Here is an 11,730-nt window from a genome sequence, read left to right as displayed (position 1 = left end):
GTACCTTCCCGAAGTCGGATTTTCTACTCGGAAACTCGTAGAGTCCTCACTGCCCCTGAGCTGAGTTACCAAGATGGCCGCCTCATGTGTAAACAGTAATTAGAAGCTCCTGTAATATTCCGTTTATTAGCACTTCTGATTAGTTTTTGCTGCATTAAATCGATCGTACAGACAGTATTTTTTCTACATGCACACGGTGAAATGTGCTAACAACAGCTAAAAACAATAGCATGGTAAAACCAAAACAGTGCGTTGTGGCAAACTGTGATTAATTTTTTTTCTTTTTACATTTAAATTAAACAATTAAAACTTTTGGATATTATTTATAATTTTCTGCCTCGTGTGAGCTCGTAGTTTTCATCACTGTAAATAATTCTAGTAGAACAACTCATGAGTCCATTTACAATTTGTGGAACTTAAATCACCTACATAATATTAGCTAATACCAACATTTTGTTGATATTTCCAGTGCGGACTTCCGCCCTAAAGACAGGTGAATGGAACGCACCAAAAACATCATGCAAAGTGACGCCTGTAGACTCTTCACCTGCTAACAGCGTTCAATAATTTGCTTGCTCGCACAGTTGCCTAAATGGTAGCCACGGTCACTTCATGCTTAGAACAAACGTGATGTGCGCACCCCCCGTGGGGCCGTGCACCCAGACTCCAGGGCGCCTCTTTGCATGCAGGCCTCTACAACGTTGAGCTTCAGGTGATGCAACCTGGGACTGGTGCGACCCCCAGCGCCCAACAAGACGCACGCCTCAGCTCCTCCTCGAACCCCCCCACCCACCATCTGCTCCGGGTTATCTCCAAGCGACCACCTCTCACCTCCGCCGCGCCGTCCTTCACTTTATTTAAACCAGGACGAGGCTCTCAACACAATCGCTGCTTTCCAGGGAACGCACACATACACGTGTCTCCTGCTCATACATTCTCAAACATCTCTACCTGCCCTATCTCCTTCCCTCTCTCCTCCCATCTCATTACCCTCCCGTGTCACCCCCCTCCCCCCTCCTCTCCTCCCCCTCCTCCCCACCATCCCTTCATCTCCCTCGCTGTAACCTAGCCCACCCCTCCATCTTCTCCCTCCCATTCTCTCCCTCTATCTGACACTCAGCGGGGCCGCTCTCCATCTCTCACTCGGAGCCTCCAGGCAAACATATGCTGCTCTTCCCGTCAGATTCCGGTGTGTTTGAGAGAGGAGGGATTGTTTAATGTTTATTAATCACCTGTCTGTGGCGGAGAGAGGAGGCGACGATAGAACCACACACACACACACACACCACCTCCCTCCCTCCCTCTCTCTCTGTCTCTTGTACACATGGGCTTACAGTCTCTCTTCATTCAGTGGTGATGTTGGCCTGGTTTTCCCCTTTTGCAGCTGTATGCAAGTGTGATCATCTCCTGCTGATACGCACTCGAAACCGATGAGCAGCTCTCAGTTTATTTTCGCTTCTTGTTAGCAAATCATTAAGTCGAGCTATTCTGTTTGCTAATTTCACAATTTAAATTTCGCATGTGTTCCTGCCAGTGAAAAGTGACTAAAGTTGGATTGGACTGATTCCCGCTGCAGATAAACACATGACGCACATTAACTTTTGCCTTGAAATCACTATTTTTTTCCAATGCAAATCAACATTTATAACATGAAACTACTTCTAAAGAGAGTTTAACCCTTTAAGATCTTAACATACGCCTGCGCATAAATAAATAACCGTAACTCACCGATGGACAAGAGTCAAAGTGTGGCTGAACATTGAGAAGTTGCGCTTTCTGGGGAAAAAAAACTGTCATTACGGTAATTATGATGCACCGCTACTATTGGCTGCAGGTTGGGGAACGACGCGAGACCGGTTTGGAGGAATTTGTTGGTAAAAACGAAGTTAGTTATGCCATTTAGATGTCACGAAAGTCTTTCAGACAAAAGCGCAACTTCCCAGTGTTCAACCACACTTTGAATTTTGTGAACGGAGCAAACCACTGTGAGTTACGGTAATTCAAAAAACCGCGTGCTTTAGCGTATCGAAAGCTAGGCTTTAAAGGCTGGAGACAAATATAATTTTAACGAACTTAACTTTTTTGCTCTGCAGACGTCTTGTTTCGTCGTAGCAGGAAAAGGCGCAGGTGTATTAATTAGGGCTGAGTTCCACTTAGAGGAGGACCTGCTTTCTCGCGCGCTGCTCCGCTGTCACGTCTTGCTGCGATGCTTAATGCAACTCCGCCATAATTAACACACCTGCGCTTATTAAGCCAAGATGGCTGCCGCGAAGAAGGGCTGTATTTGTATGAGGTTAAAAACTAATCACAGTTTATTTTAGGAGTTACATGCAAGATTCTTTTGCGTCCAAAACAAATATAAACATGATTAAAAGTATTTAAAATGTGACGTATGTACCTTGTGTTTTGGAGTCACTCACAGGTTTGCCTATGCTACTGTCACCAGGCGGCCATTTTTGAAGTTTATGGCATCTTTCTTTTGTCCTTGTCATTTCCTTGTGGGGACATACATTTTCACAATCCCTGTGTCCACATATGAGGACAATATTTCTTTTTTTCCACTACTACTTCTTGTTCAAAGATAGTTTTTATATTTCTTGGGCCCTATTCATTCTAAATACTTCAATAGCAAACGAAAGCTCAGGTCTCAGGAGGTTATAATTTCTAGAAAAAAGTAATTCTCATCTTGTGCCACCTGTTATCGTAAAATGTAATTGTTGTATTTAAATGAAATTAGTAAATGACAATTTAAATCCTTGGTTTTTCCGAATTCCGGAAAAACTTAAACTGTAATTCTCAGGGAAATAAATTATATTGTATAAAGACAAAATACTGAGTAGAAACTCCATCAATGAAGAAGTGTAACAGTCTTCCTGACAACTTTTAATTTCTTTCAGGAACTTCAAAATTCATAATTAGAAAATAATTAATTCCTAAACCACCTTAAGACTTATCTTAGCCTCACTTCACTTTTAAAAGCACTTAAATTCTGTTTATATATCATCTGTTCTGTGAAAACTGTGCGATTTCCTCTGAAGAGAGGGACGGAAGAAACGGAGGAAACTTTCCGTTGAACTTCATTAACGCGTGAGGCTAGTTGTGGTTATCTAGTGGCTGTTTTAAAGCCAATACAGCTTTATTTCATTTTTGCTTTTCTTTAAATGTGAAAATCCACTGTTGACTCTGGGAATTATAAATGAATAAAAACGCTGAAGCTTTTCCTGGAGCTCTGACTTTTGTGGTACACGGTCAAAATAGATGAACGTTACGTTGATTTATTTCTGCAGCTTCTTGTTTGTTTGTTTTTTTACTGTATAACATGTTATTTGAATTAGAGTGATTAACATGTTTGCCCTAAAATAAAAGAAAGCCATCAATATACAGTAAACTAAATAGTAGCTAATTAATGTTGGTAGTTTTTGGAATTTCTCAATTAAGTTTTATCTAAAGCAAAACATTTGATTTGGAGTTAATCTCGTTACCAGGCAAATCTTTCAAAAGTTGTTAAACAAGAGTTGGACTCACAATGGAACCGTTAAAGAATATAAATAGATGCAGAATTTATTCTGTACAGATTCAGATGTACAAACCTACGAGCAGCTAACTCACTTCTTTCTAAATCCACACCCAAAGATTCATATCAGTTTCAGGTTTGTAGTGAACTTATCAAATTTCAAGCAGCCCCCTATACATTCAGTATAAATAAATATAAATATTATTTCTTCAGACATGTACAGTTAAAGAAGTCAAAATCCTTCAAAACCAGCGATCTGCAGATGGACAGCATCATAAAAACCTAACTTGAGGCTACTTTGGTTCAACTTTTCTCTGCTTTGTGTTGGTGTGAAGGTTTGCATCTAAAATCTCTCAAACTCAAGCTCGGCTGTTTTTTTTTTTTTTTTGTTTTTTTTTATTCGATAGTGAAATAAACAGAAGGCGCGAGGAGGGGAAAAAAAAAAAAAAAAAAAAAAAAAAACACACCAAAAACACGAGTGCACTACTCAAAAATATATACATATCTCCTGGAGCTAACCTGCTGCAGTCTGCTGCCGTGCACAGACTGAATCCCGATCAGAACACCTGTACAGTGCAACCTGATTCATTAGTTCTGCTGTTGATGCCAACTGTGTGCAACTTATGTTCATTAATTTACCCACATTGCATCAGAGGCGTTAAGAAAAAAAATGGTAATTTTTGTGCACGTGTCGGAGGGTCGACTAGAATATACATCTATTATTAACTCCGGGGTTTGATGAAATTATGATTTGAGCTTGTTACATTCACACAAATCTAATCTGTAAATCACAGCTTGTCACTTGAAAGCTGCAGCATTTTACAGTTTTTTTTTTAAATGTTTTGTATTTGCATGCATGTTTTCTTGCATGCGTACACGCATAAGCAAGAGTACATTACCAGCATGTCCTCTCACCGAGTACAAGTGCAAAAGTACACAGCCAGGAGGCTGTTCTCTCTCTCTATGTGTGTGCAGATGAGTAGACCAGAGAACAAGAAAGCACCACAGGGACAAAGAGCTCGTATCTCAACTGTGTGTCACTTTTTATTGGAACAGAAAGAGCAAGGAGGTCAATGGTACAAAAAAAAAAAAAAAAGGGAAGAAGAAGAAGAAACAAGGAGGGCGTCAAGCAGTGAGCGGTCACTTGGCGCCGAGGGTGAGCTTCTCCAGGTCATGGATGCCCTCCTTGTCAATCAAACGGACGGTGAAGGAGGGGAGGTTCAGGATGAAGCGCTTGTTCAGCTGGAAGAGGGAAGAAATATATTTAGTGTGAAGAAGAAGAAAAAAATTTTGAGGAGAAGGGAGAAGCAGAGTGTTTGTCCTCTGGCGTGTTTTTTTTTTTTTTTTTAAAGATCTCCTGCTGTTTGTGTGTTAACTCCTCGAGTAAACACTGATCAAGACTTTCAGTTCGGCTAGGAAGCTTTTTCCCGTAAAAAAACTGATAAATAAAATAAGAGAAAACTATTATACTGCTCTTTGTGAAAATCATGCACAGAAACGTGTTTTTTTCCCTGTAGGGTGAAGTTAAGAATTTCACAGGACGGCCAACATGAAAATAAAAAAAATATATATATTATTATAATTATTAGTCACCTCCTCAATGCACTTCTTCAGCAGATCCACGGCTTCGTCTCGAGTCAGATCTAGAAAACACAAAATAGACAAATGTGAGAATTGTAAGTGAGGTGAATAAATTAAGACTTAAGCCGACGTCTAAAAATGTCTTTTATTAACAGAGAAGGTGTGGTTTAAAAACAAGTAAGCTTGGCACCCTTTAAACTGAGGCGAGGCTGGTGATAGGCAGACCTTAAACTTAACAGAAAAAAAAACATCTGCCATTAGGTAGTTTTTTTAAATTTAATTTAATTTGCTCCGTCCCCTGACTGAGTCTTGGGTCTTTACCTTAACTCTTCACACTTTATTTCTCCTTCTCTCACACATAAAACACAGAGATTTTCAGCACTGACCTGGTTTGTAGTATCGGTCGAGGATGGAGAGGGTGAGGAAGGCCCCGTAGCCGTGGGCAGCGAAGGGGGCCTTGGCCAGGGAGGACAGGTAGTCCATGTAGTAGAGACCCGGGCCGTCTGTGTCATCGTAGCCCGCCAGTAACAGGTTCACGTGGTAGGGAGTCTGGAGGAGGAAGAAGACGTAAAGGTTTAATATCCACGTTTATACCACTCAACGATGCAAACATTTAAAGTAAAACCACTGACATATGTAATGACATGTGCTTTTGTCACTTTTAGAGCATGAAATAGTGCTGCTCCTTTCTAGAAGCATTGTTTTTAAGGTTTATTCATCATTTATTCTGAATGCATGTCTGCGTTGATGTTTCTGTTCTTCCCTTTTTAATCTACCTCCAAATAGATGCTCACTGCAAATTTGTTGCATATCTTTTTTTGCAATGACGATAAAGGCATTTTGATTCTGGTTAATCAGGTGTAATGGAGGTAATTATATTTGTAGTGACAGAAAAAGGAGCTAGTTTTTAAGAGCGGAGAAGATACAAAACACATTTAATTTACATTTGTATATGAAGACAATATATGCAGTAAATCACTTCTAGAAACCTCAGACCAACCAGTGTCTGTAAAAACTGTTTCCACTCACTATGTAGAAACAATTTCTTTGGCCTGAAGAGACCAACTTTCTACGACGCCGGTCCGACTTCCAGGACTAGTTCCAAACATCTCATCCTGTCTTTACGTCTTTAAATGTCCTACATTAATTAATTAATCCATCCGTTGTCTCATCCATTGGTTTTCAGTCATCCAGGTCAAGGTTTATCCAAAAAGTGTTTTTTTAATAAAAAAATAAAGGCAACTGGACTTGTGAGATTTGAGAAGACGTTTCATCTGAGAAGCTTCTTCAGGTTTAAAGTTTGAGGTTTAAATGGGAAAATGTGTGGGTAAATAAGGCATTTTTTTCTTAATTCATTGGGAGCCGTCCAGTATATAGACCTATAGTGGGTTAAATGTCGATGTGGCAATATATCCCGATACTTTTTCTTCCAATACGATATCGATTTTGAATGTCTTAATATCGATTTGTAAAGAAAAAGTCGCATTTTGTTATTCAAGTTAACATCAAGTACCCTAAAAATACCCTAATATGATACGTCAGGAGGTAGCTACACGAACCAGGCCCCAGATTTCATAAAATAAAATAAAAAGAAGCTAATGTTTAAGACTCTATGTCAACTTTTCCAATGCCAGACGACAGTGACTAACAGGAGGACGTCACATATTCTTCCAGTACACAACAACGAGTTTATTGAGCTTCGCAGAACACGAAACGTGCAAAAAAAAAAAAACACTGAATCCTGCCGGGACTCGAATCAGCTGAAACTAAATTAGCATAAAGACGTTTTTTTTTTTTTTTTTTTCACCGACTCCTCTCGTCTCACTCGTCTCTAAATAGATCGTCGACGAGATTGAGACGCTTGAAAAGTACAACTTTGCTTTCTTGCAAATTGCTCCTAATTATCGACTCTGATTTTCCAGTTTAGTGGAGACGGAGGCGGAGAGACGCAAAGACGACGGCAAAAACGTCGGCAACGTGAGGAGGAGGAGGAGGGAGGAGGAAGGAGGGAGGAGGAAGGAGGGAGGAGGGAGGAGGAAGGAGGAAGAGGGAGGAGGAAGGAGGGAGGAGGGAGGAGGGAGGAGGGAGGAGGAGAGGTGAAAGGGCAAAACAGGACAGAGGAGGCGAGGGGAGGAATCGGGGTGTCACTGGCAGTGTGACATCTGCTGGGAGTCAGCACCCCCGTCGCTCAGCCTCCATCGCGCCCTCCCCTCTTCATCCCTTCTTTTTCTCCCCCTCTCCTCCTTCCTTCCCTCTCTCCCTCCCTCCCTCCCTCCCTCTCTCCTCCGCCGCCTTCACCCCGTGCCCTGGAGTAACGCCAGGGCTCATTAAAAACTTCTAAAGTCGTTTCTCTTGCTCCCCCCGTCCCCCCCCTCACCCCTCCATCCCCTTCCACCCCCTATTCCTCTTTTTCAAATTACATCTTTTACGCTTCCAGCCTCTTCTCCCTTCTCTTCCTTTAAAACTTTATATCCTCATTGTTGCGAGAAGCTCCCGTTTCTCATTTAAAATAAAAAAATCCCTTTAAAGCCAGACGATTTTTTTTGGGGATGGGGGGAGAAGGGGGGAGGATTTCAAAACAACTTGTGGCCTAAATTCTTGAGTTAAACAGAAGCGTTACAGTGTCTCCTGATTAAAATGCAGCATAATAGCAATAATAATAATAATAATGATAATAATAATAATATAGCAAGGAGGCAAACATGACTCACATTACGCCGGGCGAGTTGTGATCTGCACACCTGCCCTCTCTCGTTTCAATTTATCTCTCAGCCCGCCTGCTTATTTCTTGTGACTTCTTGTGTGCGTTAGCCACGAGGGCAATGACGATCCCCCCCGAGGAGGAGGCTTTAGCGCCGGTGTGTGTTAACGACGCACACACACACACACACACACACACACACACACACACACACACACACACACACACACACACACACACACACACACACACACGAGAAAGCGAAACGGTGTGTTTGCGAGAGTGCACAATGGGCGTGAATCTCAGGATGAATACCTTAATGCGTGTGTGTGTTTGTGTTTGTGTGTGTGTGTGTGTGTGTGTGTGTGTGTGTGTGTGTGTGTGTGTGTGCGCGCGTGCTTCGACTCCTCTGTGAGCCTGCAAACACCCCAGCGGCGTCACCCCCACCCACCAGACAGCTGTCTCACTGGTTACAATGTAACAATAATACGGACTTGGCATCAAAATAACCTTCCTTTCCCATGTCACCTCGGAGGGAACCAGGCACCTTGTTAACCCCGCCACCTGAACTCACACCCAGGTTTTTTCGCATGCAAACAATGTGCATCATATGTTTCATCCCCCCCCCACCACCACCACCGCCACCACCGGCGCCACCTCCCGCCGTGACTCTCGCGGCTCGCGGCGAAAAACGAGGAGGCCGCTGAAAACAAAAGCTTCACCTGTACCGCGCTTATAATTAAAACAGGAAGAGTTACAGAGACGGGAGCTGGCAGCTGGTTAGCTTAGCTTAGCTTAGCATCTCAGGCTTCAGCCAAACCTTGTTATTTCTTTTAAGTCTAAATCACGCTCCTGTAGGAGTGACATAATGATACTTCTGATACCAGGTCTAAAATTGATTCTCAAATCAAAATATCGATACTTTCGATACTTCAGTCATTCGAGTTAACACCACAACACAGAATATGAGGCATTTACAATGAGGTGGATATAAGAGGAGGAGGTCGCTGGTATTGAACATAACGACCCTGTAGCGCCAAAACTTATTCTTCTTCTGTTTTAATTTTAAAGTTTTGTTAGCGTCAAAGCTGCCACCAAAATTAAAAAATGAAGAAGATGAAGAAGAAGAAGAAGAAGAAGAAGAAGGCTTGTACCAAAACAACTGAAACACTGAGGGAAAAGTTTCTTGGAGACAACGTCCAGGTAGAGACTATTATAGAGCAACAACTCTCAATTATTTACATTGATTTGTGTATTTCTATTTTAATGGAAGCTGATTCTGATTTATGAATCTCCAGGGGAAATTTTTTTAATTATTTAAGAGCGGATCGGGACTCAACTGAACATTAAAAGATCGTAGTATTGGATAATGGGCAAAAATACCAGATCAGGACCTTCCTAACACTTAGGCTGACTTTCTTTTACGCAACAGGCAAGTATTGGTTCATTTAAAAGGTGTAACTCCCACATTTTAGTAAAAATAAACAAACGAATTACTGAAAAATGTTAAATAGGGAGGCCAAATATATCTATGGATCTTTGACTACCACACAACAAAAACCATTAATGGGTAATTAAGACAGTTTAAGCTCTGTCCACGTTTATCTCAAGTTTCTACTCATCTCCAAGGTTACCGACTCTGTTTGCCTTGGTAACCATCTTGTTTACTTCCCAACCCAATATAGTGGCAGGAACCAAAGTTGTGGCCATATTATTTTATCTGCGTTGAATGTTGCTGATGATCCGTTCAACCCTCTAATCTCTTCCTGTCTGTGCTAATGGTTCACACACATAGTTGCTTTTTCCTTTAGTTTCATATTAATTGTACAAAACAAGACGGTGGCGTCGACCTTCTCGTCTCGCTTGGCCTGAACGACGGCTTCAGATTTGACACGAATTAAGGTGAGGCTGCTCAAGAAGAAAAACCACAAAAGTCATCCCTAAACTCTCCACGTTCCAGTACTCGCTCCATCTCACCCTCCTCCCTCCCTCCCTCCCTCCCTCCTTCCCTCCCTCACATCCACCCATCCATCCATCCCCTCTATTGTTGCACCCTGCCCCGGGGCGTGTTCCCTTTATTGGCATTTCTCCTCAATCTGCTGTATTAATTGTTCATCTGTGTGGGAGCAGGGGGAGACGCGTGCAATATGGCGGCAGTAATTATTTGTGCCCATTGTGTGCTCGTGATCAAAAAATATTTCACGAACCCATATGGGGGCCAAGCTGTAGCGCTAGCTCCGCGGCGGCGGCGGTGGCGAGGCTAACTGTTGCTGCGCGGTTATGTGTGAAACTTTCAAAATAAACCAGCGTGAACTTGAAAGAAATAAATGTTTTTTTGCAGCATCTTTTTACATTTAAATGTCAGATCAACGCCAATTAATGTAATCTGTGTTTAGCTTATATGGTTAAAATAGCGAGAAGCTAAACGAAACATAAGCAGCTTCTACGCCCTGAAAACTTGTTGTTTTGCTCTGAGGCCAGTTTCATGTGTATCATTACTGATATGCATGCAGCAGACCTGAAGCCTCAGGTGATTATTCTTACAGCTAGTTTTTTTTTTTTTCTTCTTTGTCTCGTCTCTGAAGCTTGACTGAATGCGGTACTCCAGAGGTTAGCGGGGTTGTTTTTCTGGACGGCGCGGGCTGGTGAAAGGCGCACACAGTCATAGCGTGAAGCGAAGGCTGGGCTTCGCTTAACTGTGCGCTGACATGCTCTGATGACTTTGGCTAACTACACCTCCCGGAGGTCTGCAGCCGCTGGGGTTTGACATCTTTCAGACTCAAGGACTCATCTGTAATTTATCCTGCAGGAATAAGGCCATCAGAATTAACAATAAACCACTGATTCATTTATCTGTGGTTTGTAACCTAGGGCTCTGGACATGGCTGTATTTGATCACGTGTTATTTTTTTTTTTTTTTTTTTTTTGGTGGGGTTAGAAGACACTTTAAGGATTGAAGACAAAGAAAGAAAAAAAAAATTTCACATGCATAAGCAGATCTTGATCCGTCCGTCTGGGATAAACTTTAATTTGTGATGATTTAATTCGATTAATAATGATGAATTCCAGCTTTAGCAGCAAGTTTTACAGAGGAGAACCGAGCGCTGTCGGCTAATTTCCACTAATCTAAAAACCGGCTTAATCTGTACCTAATAAACTGGCCTCTCTGGTTCCCTATAATGTATATCTTGTATGCGGGCAGAGTTTTTTGGCCCTATGTTCATCATACTACACAAACAGGGAGTTATTGTTCAACAAAAAGCTGTGTGTAAACTCATCATCAAACGTACTGAAAGCACAATACAATTAATCACTTAATTCGGCCTAAAATTTAATCAAAAGATGAATCTGCTTTAAGCAAAACTGCATTTTCCAAATGAGAGAATCTGCGAATTTTCTCAATTATATTTCAAAAAACATCCCCATACATTGAATATTCTGGTTGTATTGAGTCGCTGGACGCTTTAAAGACGTCACCTCTGGTTCTGTTCAACTATTATTAGCATTTTATTTACCGTTTGTTGTCACTTGACACCAAAACTCTAGCGGCTTAGTAGTTAAAGTGGCCGGGAAAATTAATTAATGATGAAAATAATCATTTGCTAAACATATTGTACAGGCTCGGATAAACAGCAGGTCCAATTCACAGCATTAAATAACAAAGTGTCCTTCACGTCTGCTGGATATTAAATGATTCGAGACTCTCAGAACGAACACGACACATTAGATATTCTACATACTCGAGATGTTCTGGAGGGGTGGGGAGAAAAAAAAAAAAAAACCTGTTTATACAACATAATTTGCAAATGTCCGTGTACTCTGGAGGTTGATGAATGTGAGAGGAGCATAGCTGCAGGAAGGTGTGGGATGCAGAGGAGAAACTGCTACTGCTCGAGTTTCTGAGCACTCCTGAGAACGCAGCATTAGTAAATCT

The 11,730-nt window shown here is 41.6% G+C and overlaps 2 protein-coding genes across 2 annotated transcripts in view; both read right to left on the bottom strand.

The window, feature by feature from the left end:
* Positions 1-4,533: 4,533 nt before the first annotated feature.
* The window catches only part of psmb2 (proteasome 20S subunit beta 2), an 11,883-nt gene continuing 4,686 nt past the window's right edge, over positions 4,534-11,730 (bottom strand). The window contains exons 4-6 of the mRNA XM_047604896.1: positions 5,482-5,644; positions 5,108-5,157; positions 4,534-4,756 (exon numbers count right to left, since the gene is read on the bottom strand). Of these exons, the coding sequence (XP_047460852.1) occupies positions 4,655-4,756; positions 5,108-5,157; positions 5,482-5,644 (315 nt within the window). The 3' untranslated portion in view covers positions 4,534-4,654. The remainder of the gene's footprint in view (positions 4,757-5,107; positions 5,158-5,481; positions 5,645-11,730) is intronic.
* LOC125019877 (UPF0500 protein C1orf216 homolog) overlaps positions 9,981-11,730 on the bottom strand; it is a 25,124-nt gene continuing 23,374 nt past the window's right edge. Inside the window, exons 4-5 of the mRNA XM_047604894.1 lie at positions 11,037-11,039; positions 9,981-10,047 (exon numbers count right to left, since the gene is read on the bottom strand). Coding sequence (XP_047460850.1) covers positions 9,996-10,047; positions 11,037-11,039 — 55 coding nt within the window. The 3' untranslated portion in view covers positions 9,981-9,995. The remainder of the gene's footprint in view (positions 10,048-11,036; positions 11,040-11,730) is intronic.

Source organism: Mugil cephalus, chromosome 14 (assembly GCF_022458985.1).
Source record: "Mugil cephalus isolate CIBA_MC_2020 chromosome 14, CIBA_Mcephalus_1.1, whole genome shotgun sequence".
Classification (NCBI taxonomy): domain Eukaryota; kingdom Metazoa; phylum Chordata; class Actinopteri; order Mugiliformes; family Mugilidae; genus Mugil; species Mugil cephalus.
The sequence above is the reverse complement of the archived record's forward strand: the minus strand, read 5'-3'. Positions and strand labels throughout refer to the sequence as shown.